The 20,768-nt window shown below is 42.0% G+C and overlaps 2 protein-coding genes across 4 annotated transcripts in view; one reads left to right on the top strand and one right to left on the bottom strand.

Annotated features, from left to right (window-relative positions):
• The window catches only part of SLC38A10 (solute carrier family 38 member 10), an 81,751-nt gene extending 67,058 nt beyond the window's left edge, over positions 1-14,693 (top strand). Inside the window, exons 12-16 of one of the 2 annotated variants that reach the window (XM_007419855.4) lie at positions 5,320-5,487; positions 5,704-6,120; positions 7,065-7,166; positions 11,458-11,634; positions 12,161-14,693. In XM_007419855.4, the coding sequence (XP_007419917.1) occupies positions 5,320-5,487; positions 5,704-6,120; positions 7,065-7,166; positions 11,458-11,634; positions 12,161-13,266 (1,970 nt within the window). In that variant the 3' untranslated portion in view covers positions 13,267-14,693. The remainder of the gene's footprint in view (positions 1-5,319; positions 5,488-5,703; positions 6,121-7,064; positions 7,167-11,457; positions 11,635-12,160) is intronic. The other variant, XM_025165846.2, reaches the window with a different exon arrangement.
• An 829-nt stretch (positions 14,694-15,522) lies between these two features.
• Positions 15,523-20,760, bottom strand: NDUFAF8 (NADH:ubiquinone oxidoreductase complex assembly factor 8). 2 transcript variants are annotated; one of them, XR_003084578.2, is made up of 4 exons: positions 20,440-20,760; positions 17,975-18,085; positions 16,954-17,061; positions 15,523-15,660 (listed from the first exon to the last, which is right to left on the bottom strand). XR_003084578.2 is itself a non-coding variant. In XM_025165897.2 (3 exons), the coding sequence occupies exons 1-3, from the start codon at positions 20,518-20,520 to the stop codon at positions 17,038-17,040; spliced, it is 216 nt and encodes a 71-aa protein (XP_025021665.1). In that variant the 5' UTR covers positions 20,521-20,758; the 3' UTR covers positions 15,818-17,037. The 2 variants fall into 2 exon arrangements, 1 of the variants encoding a protein (XP_025021665.1); XM_025165897.2 differs by lacking the exon at positions 15,523-15,660 and having other exon boundaries at positions 15,818-17,061; positions 20,440-20,758.
• Between the last annotated feature and the right edge of the window lie 8 nt (positions 20,761-20,768).

Below are 20,768 nucleotides of genomic sequence, written 5' to 3' on the forward strand. Positions count from 1 at the left end.
TGCAAGCCTCATCTTCCTGGGAGCATAGCTGCTCCCCTAGTCAAATTCTTGGAGAGAGGATTGGAAAAGCTTTTAGGGCTGCTCACTCCTGATGAGATTTTATTACAGCCCAGAGGGACTGACTGGTGGACCATTAAAATAAAAGTGGATGCTTCAAAAAACCCGTGAGAAAAGTCCCTTCCTCGCCCTGTCCTAATGCAGTCAGAGGAGTATGATTAGCTTGGGTTGGCTCTGTGTGTGCCATCATTCAGCCATCAGTACTTGGGTCTCCTCCCAACATTTGGGGTTTTTCGTCTCTTCCCCCACCTCTTCCCGCCTAACTCTTCAGCCCTGAGATCTTTTTTTCTGTTGTTTTTGTAAGCCAAGAAGCTTTTACAGCCTCTTCGCCTTTTTCCTGTTAAGCCCAGCACCCCTCATAAAACATTAAGAGGCACAACATTACTGTAACATTATCCAAAGGGACCACAAGGGCGACTCTACAGTTTCAGCGATTATTACACATCCTGGGCAAAATGGTTCTCTCCAAACCACATATAGCCCCTTATAGATTTCCAAGCAGCGTGAGAGGCCATTAATTCACGCCCCGATGATGAACTTAATTTTGCTTCCTGCTGAGAAAATGACGGCTTTGAGGCAACTTTGTCTTATTACAGAGTGGAGATTTTTTATCTCTTTTTCCCGCTTTTGTTTTGCTCTGAGTGTGTGTGCTGCGTGTGTGTGTGTGTGTGTGTGTGTGTATGTGTTATATATATATGCAAAGCCAGAGGTTTAGATACAAGCTTACTAGTTACGTTCCACACTGTTGAACACAACTGAAACATTAATAAATTAACGCCAAGACCCTCCACCTTATCAGAGGGGAATAGAAAGCTGAAATAAACAAGGAGTGTGCTGTATCTATTCTGCTTTTCCTTGCGTAGCTGCTGTTTAGCCAAATGACCTGGAGAAAATAAGCTTGCGACAGCCCAACATTCTAGACCAGGTGAAAAGATCAAGGTCGGGTGATAAAGTTAAATTCTTGGTAGAAGCTTCCACTGCTGAAATAAAGTCTAATCCAAGGTTTGCCACTAAGCTCTGAATTTAAAAGGGAAAACATACAGTACATGTGATATGTGTTCCCTTTTAAATTTGCAGCTTACTTGCTGTGCCTGAAAGCTGGTCCAGGTCATTTGGCTACACCGCAGTCCTGCTGTGAAAAACAGGAAAGATAGTGTACATTCCCTGTTTCTTTTAGCTTTCTATTCCCCTCTGATAAGGTGGGAGTCTCTGGCATTAATTCATTAATGCTTCAATTATGTTCTTTTCCAGTGTGGAATGCAGCTAGCAAGCTTGTATCTAAACCTCTGGCTTTGCAGCTGCACTGTTCCCCCGAGTTATTGGTAATCAGGATTTTGAGGAGAGAGAATGTCCTTGTAAATAGGCACAACTGCAAACCTTGACCCATTGTTTGCTTACATATTACATCAAATCCACTATTTTTGTTTAAAGTAAGTTCCTTTAGACATAGCGGAGATGAAGAAAACTTGGAAGTTTAAAGGCATTTAAATACATTTTAATGGCTCAAAACTGCTTCACGCTGGATTTTTTTTTTCCTATGTGGCCCATTGAGGGGAAAGCACATGCCATTGTGTTTGAAAACTGCATGCTACGTGTCTCTGAGTTATGAAACAGTGTTCCCAGCAGCATCCAAATATGCGTGTATGGTTTAAAAAGCAGGGTTTGTAAGGTAGGGTTTCACATGGCCATTCATAAAGGCCATGCTAGCTTGGTTTTCTGGGAACTGTAGACCCAGCAGTATGCTGGAGCCAGCTCATACAGGCTTGCAAGAGTCGATTGTTAAATTTTCTGGAGTTTTGCGAGCCAGTTGAGAGCAGACCTGAGTCACAACAGCTAGCACATTCAGTGGCTAGCAGGCAAGCATGGCGGTGGCAATGAACCTGGAAAGCCAGTCGTTAAACATTTACCAGCACACCACTCCATAGACCCAACGTATTTGGAAAGTACCAACTTGGGGAAGATTGGTATATGTAATCTTCCCTCCACCCCCAGTGCCATATGTGGTTTGGCCTTCTTAGTCTGGGCTTCTCAAGTCAGAGAGCAAGTTTTCAGTCTTATGCATGTCTCCCAGTGCTCCTTCATGCCTAGCAATGCCAGTCTTATTGCCCATTAATATTTGTTCCCATCCCGTAGTCTTTTCTTTTTATTCCCCAAGTCCAGAAGTGGGCAACCTTTTCAGCTGGGTGCTGACATAATGGCATATGATGATTGCCTCACTGAAGCAGGCTGAGGTGAAATTTGAAGATTTTTTTTTTCTTTTTAGGGTTTGGGCTTATGGAAATAGGTGTTATAGGTATTTCCAGGGGCTTAATGCATTTGCTTTATACTGTAAATAGTAAAAAAAGTAGACATACATACCCTGTTGAAAATTATAATTTTGTTGCTGACATTGCTGAGTTCTGGGAACTGCAAAAATATGCCACATGCAGCCCAAGGGCTGTAGGGTGCCCACCTCTGCATGGTTCCTAAATCCCCGTATCCAAACTGTATGGACAGAACTCAGCAGTCTGTCTAGCAAGGATCATGGAAACACAGTGATTTCATTTTAGAAAAAAAACATATCCTCACGTTGCCACAAAAGCGCTGCCAGGTTTAAGGACATAAGGCTTCTGCAGGATTCTGTCCACATTTTCTCTGAAGAATCTTGAGCTTAAGGTGTGGGAGGGATCTGACCTGCAGTGCTTGGTACCCTGGTGAGTGGGTGTGTGAAACAAGCGCTCTTCATTTCTTGAATATTGCAGTAGGTAAAGAGTGGCCTTGCCTTGAGAAATCAGATTTAACATATATTTAGCATCAAATCCAGCATTCAGAAGCCACTGAGGTTTAGGGGAAAGATTCCCAAATAACCTGGGCAACCGGCCACACCAGGCCTAATCCTACATTGTCGCACTTCTGTTTCACAATTCATCTAGATTATATGCCATTGCAATTTCAACAGCGCCAACATACCCCTCCAGGGACAGCCAGTTACACCAATTTCAGCAGAAGACTTTGGGGAAATTTTTACAATTGTTGTAACTACAGACATTGTCTTGTATTTTGCGTTTCTGAAAATACTGATTACCTCTTTTATATCACGGCTGTCAGACAATCATATTGTCCAAATATAGTTGCTTACAATTCAGTCAGTTTTTGTTAGCTTGCAAGTACAGAAAAGTCTCAAAAGTCACTGTGATGCAGTGTCCTGTCCTGGTGCTTTTGTAATTTACCAGATTCCACAAGTCTGTGAGGTTCTAGTTTAGTTGTGGCCTCTGACCACTTTCAAGCAGTTTTAGAAACCCAAAGCTTGGTAACTCTGTATTCTAGATAGTGTTTTCCCCCCACTTGCCCTGATAGGTTCTTTTGAACAAAAGGTGGGCTAGAGTTTGAGATCGCTCATTCAATTGTTCCTCATTGCCTATTGGCCTAGCCCATCTGAGCAGCTGATGACTAAGGCAGTCTTCCCTAGCCTGCGTTCTCTCCAGATGTATGGATTTCAACATTTTCTAGCCAGGAAAGCTGTTGTTGGGAAATCTGGAAGTTGAAATCCACACACCTAGCAAGAGCCCAGGTTAGGGAAGGCTGGACCCCAAAAAATAGAGTAACAATGTGCTCTTTAGACTGAGTGTGAACTGGGGCCAGAGAGAGAGAGAGTGAAAACTGAGGAGGATGCAGCTTGAATGGAGAGCACCTTTCCCAAGGGCTCTCTGAAACATGGAACCAGCTTGGCTTGGAAGCAGGGCCTTGGCTGTAATTCTTCAGCTGCTTGGCTTTCTCTTGCACCTGGTCTCCCTGACAATGCTCAGGCAGCTGCCTGAAGGCAAGTACCCCTGTGTTTTCCCCACTATGTTCTGTTCCTAGCACTTTAGGCTACCTTGTGTACCTGCTGGAGATCATCTGCCCCACTTGGAAGGTGTGTGGGTGGAGGCAGAGTTAATGCCCACAAGGAGCTGAGAATGAAAATGGGGCAGGGCGGAGAAGGGTGTTCACATACGTGTGAGAATGACTATTTCAGACTTCAACTCTTCAGGAAATGCTTGGCGTGACTTCAGCTGCCAGAAGTGAGGGAACAGTCTGAGCTGCGCTGCTTTTTTTGTAAAGCTAACTCCTCAGGCTCTTTCACAATGTAGACCCCTGATAATGCCAAATATAGTCTTCGTGTTCTCATTTATTAAAATGACTTTCAAGGTGAATATCTGTGTTTTCAGTTGGATGGGGGAGAGGTTAGATGTATTCTTAACCGTTTGTTCAGTAAAAGCAGCTGGAGATGAGAGGGATCTGCCCCATCCACCTGCAGAATTTCAAAACCCAGGAGTGGGACTGTCACTCTTCCTCCTTGCTGCAGGCTGCTTTCCTGCAGAGAGCAATGTCAGGCTTTAAACTGGAGGCATCACTGGGAAAGCCTGAACCCTCTTATATGACACCCTGCCTCCCACTATTCTGTTTTTAGCAGTGTGGTCTGCCTGTATCAGTATTCTCTGCATGCAATGAGGAATGCTGGCAATCGCTACAGCAAGAGGCCTGAATAAACAGGCCCTGGACTGCCTTCAGATACCTCCTTTCTTCTCTCTGCCTTTCTTTCTTGGTTTCCTCCCTTTTTGGGAATTCCTCTTTGCTCTCTACCTCTTTCTCTTCTGTTGTAAACCAAGCCCTTAGTATGTTTCCTCTGGGTTGCTAACTTCAGCAGGTAAGTTCCCTTGACCATGCCTAGTATCTTCACTGCCTGAACACTGTTTATCATGCATAGCATGTAAATGAGCAAGAGCAATGCTGCCATCTAGTGTCCACACATCCCAAACAGCAGCATTTTGTTAGTGCTAATAATGTAGCACAATCTTGTGCGTGTGTGTGTGTACACAGGAGATCTGTGATTATTTTTCCTAACTTCTCTCTTGTACTATAAAATGGAGCTGTGTGTGTGTTTCAGAGAGAGAGAGAAAGGCTGTTTATTTGATTAGAATGGTAGTCCGGTCTTAGTGCCACTTCTTACACCTAAAGAGCCTCTTGAGTTTGCACTTAACACTCAGATTTCTCCTTCCTCCTTATGGAGGAAATACCAGTATGGTGGTGTATAGATGGGGAAGATGGCACAGGGCAAAAGGAAAGGTTGCCTTTTCCCAAGCACAATTGATGCTGTCAAACTAACAACCCCTTTTCTAGGGCAGCTGCACTTTATTAAAAACAGAAAACAACAGGAGACATAGCCACACGAGTAATGGGGAGCTTGGTTGTATGCCAGCTGGACAATCTGTTTCCTTAACCATTTCTAACCATGCTTTTCAGACCAAGACCCAGCAGTTCAAGAAGTGGCTGATAACCGTGACAGACCCAAATTAGTGAATGAGAAAGAAGAGGTGGAACAGCCACAGATCAAAGTTCCAATGGATATGCCTAAAAGAGAAGAGAAGGAGAAACCAAAGGAGGAGGTACAGCTGGACCGGCCTGATCAAGGTACTGTAGAATTAGAACTGGACAGAGTAATAGAGGCTAGAAACATTGAAGGCAGATAAGCAGCAGATCTACAACTTGTTGTCATTTCCAGTTCCTATTTATTTGGTCAGATAGCATTGTAGAAGCCACATTATAAACATGCATGAATTGTACTTCACCAAATGTGGAGCTTTCTGTGCTGTTCTTGCTTGATAATCTGTGTTTCTTTTCATATAGGCATTGCACAGCCTGTAGGAGAAGCTCATCGCCATGAGCCACCAGTACCACGTGATGGGGTAGCAGTGGATGAGGGTCAGGACCGGGAGGAACCTGAACAGAATCGGCCACCAGCAGACAAGGATGTCCTGGTAGAGAACTATCCTGTGGTGGAGAAGGAAGAGCTTAAAGTTGTTCCTAAACAAGCAAATGAAGATAATGGCCAAAAAAAGTTGGAAGACCAGCCCATAAAAGACCCAAAGCCAGTGCCAGAGGTGGTTGCACACAAGGATGATCAGTCTCCTTACAGAGATGTTCAGCTAGAAAAGCAGAACGAGAAGAAAGACAAGGCTGCGGGTGGGAAGAATAGTGCCAACTTGCAAGTAGTTGAACATGGCAAAGAAAAAGTAAAATCCACGGAGAAGGAGAATGAAACACGTATGTACTTTTCTCTGCTTCTTTTGGTTCCAGGAGAGTTTAGTCTATTACTTGGTCTTCTGAGATTTTGCAGTTATATGCTTGACATAAATTATTATAGAAATTGGCTTGTGCCATAGAACTCCTGGAAGAACCGCAGGGGCATCAAAGCCACACCAGCCTGAACTGCGAAAGTCTTAGCTGGGCTTTTGAGGTGACAAATTCCTAACTTTGCCTTCTCCGTTGACCTGCCCTGTTCACAGCTGTTTCTTTGCCACAAGGCTTCCATCCATTTATTTGCAATGTCTACCTTGTGCCAATGTTTTCTCCCACATAGTCACATCTTAGCTTTTACAGAAAGAAAGAAGCCCACTTCTGCAATAAAACAGTGTGGGTTTTATATCCCAAGCAAAATAATTATGACCTGCTTTTGTTGCACTTTAAAAAACATATTTACGTGTAAGAGGAAATGTAAAAACTTACAGTGATGAATTCCCAGGCTCCTGCTTGCCCTGACCTAAATTACAATTTTTTCTTTTGATGGAGGTACTGCTGAAGAGCTGTTTCAGTCTCTGCTTGGGAAAGGGGGGACACCGAATTGTTGGCAGTGGTAGATCCTGCCCTCTCTCTTGTGCAATTGTTCACGTCTTTGCTCAGCATCAGGTGCTACACCATTCTGCTCATTGGGAATGCAGAGCCAGAAGATCTTGACAGGTGCCGCATTGCATAAGTGTCCCATTGCACAGCTCTCTAAGGCCAGGGCTTGCATTTTAATAGGCTTAGGCAGTTAGCAGTGGTTTCTTGCCAGCAGGCTATAATGCTGTTAAATATTTTTATGACTTTTTCTTCAGCAATCAAGTTGGATAGAAACTGCAAAGAGAATGGAGGGGGCGGGGGCAGGGACACAGAACATCTGTCACTTTCTTTGCTCCATCCAGGAATATTTGTCCATTTCCTCTTTTCAGATGATAAAAGAGACATACTTTCTCCAGAGAAGTTTGATCCAGCCCAAATTGAGCAGAGGGAGGTTCGTAATGCAGAAGAGAAGGCCGACAGCAAGCTAGAGGGTAAGCGTTGTCCTTCCTCCACAGAGCAGATGTGTATACATATGCACGCACACACACACACACACACACACACACACGGAGGTTACCATCTGCTTCTCTGGCAGCCTTTGGTGTGGGTGTTGTATGTGCATAGGCCAAACTCTTAATAATTCTATGAAGGAGAAACTAGATAAAGGCTAGACTGCAAGGCCAGGTCATCTTGTCTTGGTGTAGTCTCAGAGTATGTAATCTGAGGCTAAAAGTGCCAGGGCACTGCAATCCTGTCATTTTGGTGGAGAGGAAATTATATAAGTAAAAGCCATCTGCTTATAATGGAGCCGCATTCCATTTAAAAATACTGGTAAGGAAGTGAAGGAAGACCCTCCTCAACCAGGGTCCTCAATTATTCAAAACAGATGAGATTGTATTGGGGGTGCATCTGAGTGGGCAATATTTAAAAATAGAGCAGGCTCACCTCTCACTTTTTCCTCTTTTTTCCCCCCCAACACTTCCAAAGTCACCTGCATCAAGATAGCTGTTGGGTTTCAGAAACTTTTCCTTTTTCAGTCAAAACACACTGCCTGCCAGTCTGACAACTTAAACATAACCTCAAAGCAGGTTTCTGCTAGAAGTCCTCAAATTCCTGTTTTATATATGACTGTGAAGATCATAGCAGTGGATTTCCTAAAAATAGTTTTGCCAGTTCTCTTGTGTTTGGAATGCTCCTATATAAATTTTGTACAGAAATCCTCCAGGTGTATGAAAATGATTTTGTCCCCTTGCCAGTAGAAGCCTTCTGATTTCCCTAGACTGTTTGCCAATGGGGTTAATGCTAAGACAAGCTGATTATTACCTAACATCATTTTTCTCTAATCTATACCCGTACTGGCAATTAACTTTACATTCATTTCCTCCCCATTGTCTTGATAACTTTTAATGTGTTTATAAGTTGCTAGCAAGAGATCTCTGGGTTACTGATACATAACTGGTTATACCAAAGTATGTTTGCTTGTTCTGTGAAACAATAGTTCTTTCTGAACTGTGTTGTGGAGCCTGAAAAGTTCTGAACTAAATAATGCCCATGATGTTCTATGGAGCACTTGTATTCTAAAATAACCATTTCCCATTAAAGTGTAGCTAACAGCCAGGACTCCTCCAGTAGGTTGTAAGAATCCTTGGATACATTACATAATATGCATTGAGTATGTATGCTGAGAATGAAATGGTTGTGAACTCTGTTGAGAAAAGAAAAAAATAGCAGATGTCCCTGTAATAAAGACAAAAGGCTGCATTTAGAAGACAGATGAAAGCTTGGTAAAAGCAACAGGGCAGTTTCCTTCAAACTGATTTCCAGATATGCTGGAATTGTAACTTCTAGAATTTCCAGCCTTTTATCTTTTTTCAGTACCTTCAAGTCAGTCTTGATTCCTGCCACACATATGGACAAGTCCATATAGTTTTCTTGGCAAGGTTTTTTGGAAGTGGTTTGCCCTTGTCTTCTTCTTCCTAGGGCTGTAAGAGAGGGACTAGCTTTGTGCCTAAGGCAGGATTCACAGTCTCCTGGTTTCCAGGCTGATTCTTCCTTTTCATCATGCTCAGTGAGAATTCTGGGAGCTGCAGTCCCAACTCAGGTGGAGGACACCAATTTGGGGGAAAGCTGCTATAGGGAGTTAGGATATTAACATATCTTCTCACTTAACTTCCTATAAAACAGCAGTGACCACAGTATCTAAGAATGTAAAATTGATCTAAATGATACCTAAGTGAAATAGGGAAGAGTCCTACACAAGGAGAAAAGGTGGGACCATTTGGGATGGCAGGACTCCGCCTTTTAAGTCTACTACTTTCCCTTTAAATATTTGCTTTATTTATGTAATAGAACCGATAGGAAAAAGTAAAATTATAAAAGAATAACAAAAAGAGAAAAAGAAAAATAATGCAATAATAACAAAATAAATTGTAGGGATTCTCATGCCTATATAGATGTATGTGTGTGTGTTTATATAAACATATGTGAGCTTTCACATAAAGGTTTGTTTATTTTAAGTCCAGTTCTTTCCCCATATGGCAACTGGTACAGTACTGAACAAAAGAAGGGCCTGCAAACCTGTGGACAGTGCCGCGGTTTTGTTCCTGAGAAACATCAACAGTTCTTTATGGAGCTGTGGGTAAAGGAGCTGGCTTCCATAGAATAGAACCAATGAAGGGGGGGGGGTTCCCCATTGTCTCTCATTTAAAATAAGTCATGCCACACAATGTACACTCCCAAATTCATGATTTTCTAAGAGATAATCTAAACAGTTGTTCCAACTCTGTAGATGTCAGATCTTTCTAAACTTTGGAAAAATGGGAATACCTGTTCCTGGTTACGTACAAGTCTCCTCCTCTCCCCATCTCATTCAGCATCTTAAAAACCAAACAGCTTTTGTCTCTAAAATAGATTAAAGCTAATCATTTTATCTGCATGGGCAAAGAGAATGGCATAATAAGTTATTGGTTGCTAGAAAGCTGAGCTTCCCCTGGAGTGTACCTGAATCAGATCCTCACTCTGCCTTGGAACTTACCATTTTCTTTCTTAATATGCCTCACTCAACTGCTGCAAAGGTTAAACTTGTATACCGTCCTGAGCACTTTGTCATCATACTTGCCCTTCCTCCAATCACTAACCAGAGATTAGTTTTAGAACCTATTTTCAAAGCCATGTGCACAGAATACCTTTTAACAGAGTAACAGAAACTAGCTATTGCATAGTTGGGATTACAGGTGAATGTCCTTAAGATTTGAAAGGGTAGTTAGTCTGACATACAAAGCTTGAGACTACGTACTTTTAATTTTAGCAATCCATTAACAAACTGTCTTTTCAGCTGACTTAAGGCTGTAGAAAGCAAGCAATACAGTCAGTTTATTGCCAACTGTCAGTGAGAGTCCCTACAAGGCTTATCAATCTATAGATGGGCTTTTCTTTTTTATTGTGAGAATGGGACAGACAGGTTTGGCCTTCTGTTCAAAGCCATTACTTCCAAGATACCCACTTAAATAACAGATTCTGAGAAGCTGAATTACAGGAGCGCTACTTTAGGAGACTGTTTCAGTCATAGTGAGATCAGCATTCTGACTGCTCAGCTATTCAGCACAGAGGGAGCTCTGTAAATGAGACAAGGTTAAGTACAGTGTTCAAACTCAAGAAATGGCAGAGCGGGGCTGAGATGAGTGACTACCTCCACTCTTTCTTTGGAGTGATATGGTCATTCTTTCTTAGCAAAACGAAGCAGATAGTGGGCTTGGTTCGAAGTAAGAGTAGCAGGCAACCAGTATTCTAGCTGTAGAGCCTGGTGTAGGATGAGAAAGATAGGAAGGACTTTTTCTAGCAACCTAGAGCATCATGAGGTCCATCTTATAGCCTTCCCTCTTCTGACAAAGATTACTTAGGAATAAATATATAAAATCCATCTCTTCCTGTCTCATTGGTCTTTCTCATACGATTTCCTTGAAAGACATGTCTATACATTTAATTGCTTGGGGTTTTTTTTTTCTTTTTGTAAAACAAAAGCAAAAACAATGTCTCTCTCTCCTCTGCCTCACTATGGGATTGATACAACCAAGATTAAAAAGCTAGTTGCGGGTATAGATGGAAGAAATTACAGCTTTAAAACCCTAAATCTCTGCAGTCTGAATCTGATGGGAAACAAAGCAGTGTATCTTATATGGTGATAGTAAAAAGGAAGCATTGTTCGTTCCTGGATGAGCTCTTTGCATTATCTATGGCTGGCTTGTGACTAAGCCTGTCGTCGGAATCTCTTGAAATTCCATCAGTTCCTTGACAGCCCTCAAATTCTTAACCTCTATGTGCCTGAATTTCCTTACTTTGAGGCCAGTCACGAGACTATGAGGGCCCTTTTGTTTTTAAATGTCATGGAACTCACTCCCTCTTTGCCTATTTTTACTTTAACGTTGTGCCAGGATGTGTAGTTTGCTGGGATTATTACTTGGCTTTCCTTCGGAACAGCTGTTCCTTTTCTGCTTGTTTGCATGTAATCTGGTTGATCTTCATGGTATAGATCAAGAAGATTTGCAAGACAATTCTGTAATGCCAGAATAATTATTCTCCTAGAAGGTGATTGGGAAATCAGACTTCTTGAGGCCAAAGGGAAAGAATGAGCATGTAACTTCCAGATTAAAGAAGTACAGAATATATGGGCAAATATGGCAGAGACCATAGTAGGCACCGGGGTCTTCCTGACTTCCTCATTGAAGATGTGCAGTAGGCCACTTGGATAGATTCATTCTAGCTTCATTTTCCCCCTCCCTCTAGGAGCTGGGAAGAAGCAGCTAGACCATGCAGTCCTCTTGCAGGTGATTAAGGAACAGCAGGTACAGCAAAAGCAACTGTTAGATCAGCAGGCAAAATTGCTGGCAGTGATTGAGGAACAGCACAAAGAGATCCACCAGCAGAGGCAAGAGGACGGAGGCGAGGAAAAGCCAAAGCAAGGTATATACCTCCCCACCCCCACCCCAATACACAGGTATTATAGAAAGAAAGTTGCTTGTGGAGCTGTTATAAAAGCTGCCCAGAGAAATGTCCCTTCTCCAGTGCCCCTCCCCAGGCAATGAGTTAAAAGCTGTCTTCATTCTGGAAGCCAAGACAGCAGTCTGCCTCATAGTTTGAAAATACTAGCATATATATACCTGGAAATGACAAAGGAGCGGGGAGTCAGTGAAATAGAGGGAAAATGATATTAGAGTTTGAAGAACTCTCCTTGCACCCCAGCACTTGTTCAAAACTATAGGAAGACTATAAACTATAAAACAGAAGGCACTGCTTAAGACATATGCTTACATCTTATTTACAGTTTCAGAATTAATGCAGTAACTATGGTAGTCAGACATAGTAGGGAGGTTATTGAGTGACTCTCCAAGGGCCTCTTTGTAAACTATTTAGTTGATGGTAGAGAGATTTCTAGTTTGCTAAATTGCATATAAAATAACTGAGAGCTCTCCATTTCTCTTTGCAACAGAGATCCAGCTGGAACATGCCCTATCTTTGCCCAGGAATAAAGAGAGAGAGGATCACCTTGAAAACAAAATTGAAAATGCTGCAAAGAATATACCAAGTGATAACCTGGGTCATCCTTTGCATCTGCTTGACAACCAGCCCCAAGATGGTGATGAAATTAAAAGACAGCAGGCCACTGGTCCAGGAGAAATAAAGTACATACCAAACAAATTAACTGAAGTTCCCCCTAAAAACCTTATAGCTCATATAAATGATGATGAGAAAATTGCACAACACCAAGCTGGAAAAAACCATGGAGAGGAGTTAGAGCCAGTCAGGAGTGATTCACAAATAGCTAGGCCTGATGGACACCACCAGGAAAAGCAAGCCAAGGCTGAAGAGTTGAAAGGACAGGAGACTCAAGTGGCAGAAAATATTGAGAAAAGAAAAGAGGCCATGAAAAGGGCTGAAAGCCAAAGAGAGATACCAGAGGTAGCCAACATCCATGGTGCTGTGGGGAGGATTCCTCATAGAGCCTCTGAGAGAGTGTCCCTTGTCAAGGAGATTAAAAAAGAAGACATTCCCCTTAAACCAAAGATTGCTGACAACATACCAGGGAAATTGGAGATCCAGGAAACTGCAAAAGCTGTCCAAGGTGGGGAAAGACAAAGCTTACCTTTGGACCAGGTTGACAGATTACAGGGCCAGGGCGCCAAGAGTAAAGAGAGGATGACCACTGGAGCCCATAGTCCACAGCTGAGTAATGCCAATGATCCAGGCCAGGATTCAAAGAGAGAGCAGAGGATCCCAGAGAGCTTGCATGAATCTAACAGTGACCATGTCTTACAGCCAGACCTCATTAGGCCTGAGTCCAGGGATCATGAAAAGGCAAAACCCAACAGAGACCTCAAGCTACAAGCTGACCTGGACCTGCGCCGCAGAAGACGAGATCTGGAAGAAGAAGAGGCAGGAGGTGTAATAATTGGACTTAACCCCCTCCCAGATGTGAAAGTCAATGACCTCCGTAGTGCACTAGAGACTCGGTTAAATCAGGCAGCCGAAGGTGCCCAGCAAGCCCTTCATAGCCGACAGATTAAACAGATACCAGTGGTAGAAGAAGAGGTGTGAGAATCTTTGCGCTATGGGGAGATGTAGGAATCTGCCAGCTGCTTAAAGGTATCTGTTACGCAGCTAACTGCCATTGGTATATAACTGTTGGCAGTCCAGGTCAACTAGCTCTATCTGAACTGAGCCCTGATGACTGAGCATTGTTGTTTGCTCTGGGGGAAAGAGGAATTTCCATGCTGCCAGCCAACTTCATACTTCAAAACTGTTTCTCCTCACTCTGCTGGTAGCTTGTGTGCGAAACCCAGGTTCACCTACTTTCTGGGTTCTGAAAATGCTTTATGCTTGCCACCTTTCCAAAGAAGCATGTATGCTTTTATTCTTGCTCAGATACCTTTAACTGTTTAATTTCTGCGTGTAGGATTAGCGCATTGTCTAATTTGTCATTTTATCTTGTTGGAAGCTCCCTTTATGGGTATGTGGATGTTAGCCTCCCTTAAATTAATGTTTGGATTCTTCTGTTCTACCATTTGCTAAATGGGTTGATTTGCTTTTGGAAATGGTTGCAAGAAGATGAAAGAGGTTCTGTAAATGTCTGAAAGGGGAACATCTATTCAAGGATAAATTCTTAGGAATATGGAGCTGATTACTATCAGATGCATCCTTACAGCAACTTACAAACTGCTCTTATCTTCTTCAACCATAGGTCCAGTACTAGCAATAATAAAAGTTACCTATTCTTTCCTCTTCATTCTTGGTTATCAAAATGTAGGTTTATGTTTTTAAAACATACCTATCTTAAGTGCATTATGGAACCATACTGTACATAAAAGCCTTGCAAGATACTTGCTGCAAGAGAAAGCAATTGTGAAAGTTTAAATGGCATTATTTCAAGGGGGCACTATCCAAGTAGGCCAGCTGACATCTACCTCTTTCATCCATTTTATGAGTACATATAGGATAGCTTAAAGCTGTCCCCCTATATCCCTTCCAGTTCTTCGGAAGACTACAGTATGTGAAATCTGTTAGTCCTGTCCTTGAGTTGGCAAGCTTCTACATTTGAACACAATTGGTTTGTTCTAGGTGTCCTGATAAGGATTGTTATTTCTGTTGTTAACAAATGATACAGCAAAATTAAGCTCTTGACATTTGAATATCCCTAACATCCAAAGATATTTGCCCATCCAATCTGAGATTCTCCAGAAATAATGGAATTTGGCTATAAACAGCTATCCTCAAGTCTGTTACCAGTTTATTTTCCTAGAACAAGAGGGAAAAATATCAAACAGACATTGCTTCTGGAGTATAGCTTGGCCTGCAACATGGAATGGAGATTGGGGGGCAACGCCATTCTTGTATCTTGCCTGTGAAATGTATTGCTATATTTCCATTCAGGGAGACAGAGAAATGTGGCTGGTACCACTTGACTATTTCAAGGGGCATTTTGCCCTGTTACAAACATTATTGTTCTAGCCTTTCCTCAGGCACTTCATTGGTCCTGCTTGACCATCATATTAAACTGTGATTTTAGGTGATTGTAATGAGCTGCAGAGGACCTTCAGCTTATCTATAGTCTCCTTTCAAGCCTCCGCCACCAGAGGCCATATGGTGTTTGGAAGCTTGAGCTTCTGTTTGGTCATATAGAGTTTGTCATATATCATCTCCAAAATAAATTATGGTCCACATGCATCAAACTATGGTTAGCACTAACCAACAATTTAGATGACATAAGTCATGGCCAAATGGAAGCTCGAGATTCCAAACTCCTTGCAAGCCATACTTGAGAATAATATGTGTGCTGTAATGTATTGTCATCACACTAAACCAGGAGTAGCCAAGCAGAGTTTCAGGCATTTTGGACACAAATCCCATAAACTCAATCAGCATGACCAGTGATTATGGGTGTTATAAAAAATTTGGAAGACATCAGCTTGCTTACTCCTGTGTTTAACTATGGCTGAGTGCAACCTTTCCTGACCTAGGATCCCCAGATGTGCTATTCCCTGACTTGGCTGGGCATGTTAGAAGGAAGGGGGTTTTTTAGGTGGGGAAAGGCTGATTTAGTATGATATTCTACATGACCATTGAATGGTGCTGCCCAAAGCACAATTAATTTGTGGTGGGATTGCTGTCAATTCAATATGTAAATATGATTTACTTTATTTTTTGTAAATATCAGCCAAATTGCTTTAATACAAAGGGCTATGAAGCTCCACACCCGGTCATGGTTTTTCTAGCCACAGTGTGAACATATGCTGTAATCGAAGGACCAAAGATACTTCTGGCATTCCTCCATAGAACAACTGAGTTTTAAACAATCCATCTCCAAGCAATTTCAAAGAAAGAGACAGACAGAAGGCAGCCCTGGACTTCATCTTGAATTCCTCACTTGCTGCCACAGCAAAATTTCCAGTTTGCAGTGTTGTTCAATGACAAATCACAGGGATTATGGCCAACCTGCACAAATTAATAAAAAAAAATTGAAGCATTTTACCAGAGCCTTTTTTTCTTATTGGAAATAGTTGGTTTATACAACACAGGACATCAAGACTGCTTACTTGTAGACAATATGCACATTTGAGGGACTGTCTGTTGATCCTGATCTATTTTCTAGCTTTTACACTTGTTTGTTCTCAGATGCCACCCACAAAACTAGCACATTATTACAGAGCTTCAGTAGTCTATTCAGCCACAATCTTATTAACCACCTTAATGAAAACTACTTGTTCCAAGCCAGATCAAAATACTTCACACAATCAAATAATATTCTGAGACACAGTTGTAATGAACTGGCAGATTTGTAAAAGTTACTGACATATGATATTTAATATTTTCACAAACATCCATTAATAAAAAGGTAAACATTTGTGTTTTGTGACAGAAGTTGCACTCTAGAAATCTGCCTGATATTTGACTCTAGGTTTGAGCAGACTTTGACAAATCCTCTAGGAGTTTTAGAAACTCAGGAACCTTAACATTATGGAGGCCTAGTTTTCCTAAGCAACCAAAAGCTGCAGCTTTGCCCCAGTCTTTATATTTTTACTAGGCAGACTTCAAGCTGTTCTTTGAAACCTTGGCACATATACGCAAACACATTTTGCTCTTTAGGGAATTCAACTGATTAGATTCTTTTCCCCCAAAGCTTTAGTGAGGAAACTCATATTCAGAAGGGAAATCAAATATTCAAAGTTGCAAGTTTCAGGATTTTATATATGCCATAACTGAATATTTTTGGGTAAATGACCAATGACTGCTAGGGAGTCAGCCACTCTGGGTTTTCGTTGCCCCAGATTTTCAGGAGCTGGAATTAACAATATAAAGTAGCTTAAGCAAGATCTACAGGAGTATCCTACTTTATTCCTGTAAATAAGAAGGGAATTAGTAAATCCTCAGGGCAAAATTGGTGCTAGTAGCTAATTTAACAGACACTCCACTGATAGGAAAAGGCTGCTGGTGTATTAATCTCATATTTTATCAAAAGGGAACCTGACATATTTGCTAATTGAAATTCTAACATTACAAAAATCTGAATTAAATGTTATTTATATACTTTCTGGCTTTATACTGCTTGGCCTTGATCTTTGCCTCTTGCCACTCTGACATATTATTCATTCCATGTTTAAATTAAAACCCACATGCACTGAGTCTTATGTGAAAAAAAAGTTTTCCAGAATGTGCTTATAGTATACATATGCATAAATTGAAAAGCCATTAGCTCTCGGCACATTGGGAAATATTCCATTTTTGGACCTTGATATATGACAGATGGAAAAGTTCTTTATTCTTCTGTGCTGAAAACAACTATAAATCCCAGATTTGCCACCAGTGTCCATTTCAAGTCTTTACATTTCTTTTTGCCTGCAAAGGAAGATCAATTCTGTTAGAATTAATATTAAGGACTACAGAAATATATTTACATCAATGTATCCTATAGCATAAGGCCATTGGGATTTTGAAATGGATCAGTCCTCTACTATCCCTCATAAATACCTAGATGCTGTGCAAAGCAAATATGGTATACCTAAAGACACAGATTCTCCTAATTTCTATATTAAGAGGAATGAGCTTGTCCCAAAGAAAATCTCACACTACTTTTTAGTTGTTTCTTTTAGAAGTTTCTTTGGTCAAACTTTACAAACAATAACGTGAATGAGCAAATGCTTACAATAGCAGCAGGAAGATTCTCAGATAAGGCCATATGTTTATGTCAGGTCATGTGGTTTTCTAGCCGCAAGGATGATTAGTAGACCTCTTCTCAAGCCTTGAATTTCAAATATGAACAGGTGCTTTCTTACCAGCACAAAGGTTTTTGGACACTCAGAAAACTACCCACCCCCACCCCACAAGTTTCTTCTGCCAAAGATGCAGAAACAAAGCCTAAAAGCTGTAAACACACTCACAAAGAACAGATAAGAACCAACGATTGATTCTGTGTGGTAGTCCTAAAAGCAGAAGCAAAGCTCTAACAGCTGTTGATGCCATTTACTACTGTACTTCCTTTCAATTTGTAGGTTCTACAAATTACTTTGCGGCAAGTGTAAACTTCTGTTTTAATATGGGAATGGAGAGAACTTAAATATCCTATGCTTGTGAACTAGGATTATTTCCATGGTTTCTTGATCAGGCCTCTAGATTTCTAGCTACCAAAAATAGAAAAAGGACAACAGCACATTTTTATGTACTTCTGTCTTTGTAGCATATTTTGTTCCTAACAGGCTCCCAAGAGAAAAGTTAACCATGTGAAGTGAAAAACAAAATGCAAACGACTCACAGCCTTTGTGAAGCAATCCATCAGCACTGCAAATTCCTTGGCGCACACATCCTTTCTCAAGTTTCCATGTTCGGTTGTATTGGAAGCAATACATTTGCCATAAACTGAGGCCTGCAAAGATCAGCTCCAATTAGATACAGCTTGTATTTAAGACTCTGGTCAGGCCTAGGCAGGTTTTATCTGTAGGCTTTCACTGCAGTAATAATCCAGTTGCTTAGGAATATAAAGGTATTCCCAGAGACCTATATTCTTCAATAGGTCACAGGGAATAAGTCAACTAAGTGTATATGTAATAAAGTTATAATACCTTAATTTTAGGATATACAAATTTTGATTTTATTATTACTTTTCACATGTCCAAATTTTTTATTTTTCTGATTGTAGCTTAAAACATTTTCATAAGCCCCAAAAGTTTAGCAGGCCCTAGGCACTGTACCTATGGGATATGATGGGCATAGTGATGTACTATTCTGCTGTGGGCATGTATTCATTCTCTCCAATTTCTTACACTTTGGCTTTTAAGCCATTTAGAAACTTCTAACCTCTGCTAAACTTTACTCAAAGAACATTGTTAACTCATACCATTCTCTCTTATTCAGACCTTATAAGACCATTTACTCTGATAGGAGACATCTGTACCCCAGCACAGCATAGGCAAACTACACAGTGGTCTCCCTCTAAAGGAGGAATACATACAAATGTGTGCCTGCATACAACAGTCCAGAAAGGGACAGGATCCTGAATAGAGAGCAGTCATGCCTTAAAGGAGTATATGTATTATGTATTTATGGGACTTATACGGCCGCCTATCGCACATGACTCTAGGCAGCTCACAACAATCTTTAAAAACACAGATAAAAACAGACGTGCCCATCCCCCAAGGTGCCAGACCAAATAGCCTCCCAGCTCAACCCCCGTCTTAGCCCAATGCTTGGGGGAAGAGCCAGGTCTTCATGGCCCTCCAGAAGTCCAAAAGGGTAGGGATCCCTCAGAACTCAGGTGGGAGGCTATTCCAAAGGGTGAGGTGGCCACCAAGAAGGTGCACCTCTGAGGTCCCATCAAGTGATGACATTTAAGGGAGCAAATCTGGAGCAGGCCCACCCTATCTAACCTAGTAGGATGAGCAGATACCCTCAGGGAAAGGCAGTTCTGCCAATAACCCAGCCCTGGACCATGTAGGGCTTTAAAGGTGATAACTAGCACTTTAAATTGCACTTGGGCAGCAACTGGGAGCTATTGCAGCTCATGCAGCAGTGGTGTTAATCGGGTAATGGGTTAATCAGGTAACAGGGCACCAAAAACTCTGCATGCCACTGCATTCTGGACAGTCCACTTGCAGCTTCTGGATGGTCTTCAAGTGCAGCCCCATGTAAAATGTATTGCGGTAATCCAAACGGGAGGTGACTAACGCACGAATGACTATGAGCAAAGTCCAGGAATGGGCACAATCGGCACACAAGATGATTTTGTATAAAGCACCCCCCCCGGCCACAGCTGCCACCTGCTTTTTCAGGAGGCCCCCCAAATGTTACCCCATCCAGAGTCAGAGATGTCAACTCTCCTGATCCCGGGGGGGCCAAAGACCCACAACCATTCCATCTTGCCTAGGGATGAGTCTCAGCCAGCTCCTCCACATCCAGCCACCAGACACTGAGCCAACATCTGAATAGCATCACTTGCCCAGCATGGGGTAGAAATTTTATTTATTTTATCCAATTTGTATAGCCGCCCATCTCAAACCAGTGACTCTAGGCGACGAACAAGCATAAAAACAATTAAAACAAAACACAATACAAAAAAGAAATTAAATACAGATAGCAGTCAAAAGGTATTATAATCCATCAGTGTCAACATAACTAGGAAATATAATTGGGTATCAACAGCATACTGATGATACCAAACCCCATCTTGCCAGATGTCCTCTCCTAGTGGCTTCATACAGATCAGTGTTTTTCAAACTTGGCAACTTTAAGATGTGTGGACTCAACTTCCAGAATTCTCCAGCCACCATGGGGAATTCATGGCTGGAGAATTCTGGGAACTGAAGTCCACACATCTTAAAGTTGCCAAGTTTGAAAAACACTGATACAGATGTTAAATAGGAAGGGAGAGAGACTGCCTTCAAAACTCTTTTCTCCCTCCCCGCCAGAGGAGGCAATAGCATAAAAGACACACCTATTTTATTGCTCAGCCCTATATTTTGTTTGTTGTTCCCTATGCAATGGGAAGTAACTGGTTTCCCTTCCCTAAATAATGATGATGATGATGATGATGATGATGATGATGATGATGTGCCGTTAATTAATTATATTGTGCCATTAAGTCGTTTTCGACTCCTAGCAACTACACAGAGATTTTCTCCATAACGATCTTTCCTAAATGCTGAGTGTGAATTCAGGAGACGGGGATGCTGACATTTGATGCCCTTGCAGTCGGATACGATCTGCCCCTTCCGGGCCCCCTACCTGCTCCCCACAACTCGCCAACAGCTCAGGGAAGCGCTGCACCCTCGCACGGACGCGTTCCCAGACTCCTCGACTGGACATAGCCGGAAAAATAAAAGCCAGCCCGCCTCAGGCTATCGGCTGGACGCGGCCATAACCAGCTCCGCTGCCGCGAAGCACCGGTCTTTGGCCACCCTTCGCCTTCGCGATCGGCTTGGAATCGCGCCTTAACAGAACGACCCCGCGTTCCGACCAAGGGCCAGCTTCATCCTCCCTCTCCCTTGATTGGGTTCCGTTCTGCACCAGGAGCTTCCGATCGGATGCGTAATGGAACGCCGAAGATCTTGGCA

The sequence above is a fragment of the Python bivittatus genome, unplaced genomic scaffold (genome assembly GCF_059951505.1).
Source record: "Python bivittatus isolate LINGU-HERP-01145 unplaced genomic scaffold, Pbiv_v1 ctg000220_np1212, whole genome shotgun sequence".
NCBI classification, from domain to species: domain Eukaryota; kingdom Metazoa; phylum Chordata; class Lepidosauria; order Squamata; family Pythonidae; genus Python; species Python bivittatus.

Excerpts from the sequence above, each read along its gene's own strand:
- NDUFAF8 (XM_025165897.2), bottom strand. The coding sequence starts at position 20,520 with ATGTCCAGTCGAGGAGTCTGGGAACGCGTCCGTGCGAGGGTGCAGCGC. Across the intron at positions 18,086-20,439 it reads TGGCGAGTTGTGGGGAGCAG|GCCTCAGTTTATGGCAAATG; the intron begins GTAGGGGGCCCG and ends TGATCTTTGCAG. Across the intron at positions 17,062-17,974 it reads TGGATTGCTTCACAAAGGCT|GCAAAAAGAAATGTAAAGAC; the intron begins GTGAGTCGTTTG and ends CTTCCTTTGCAG.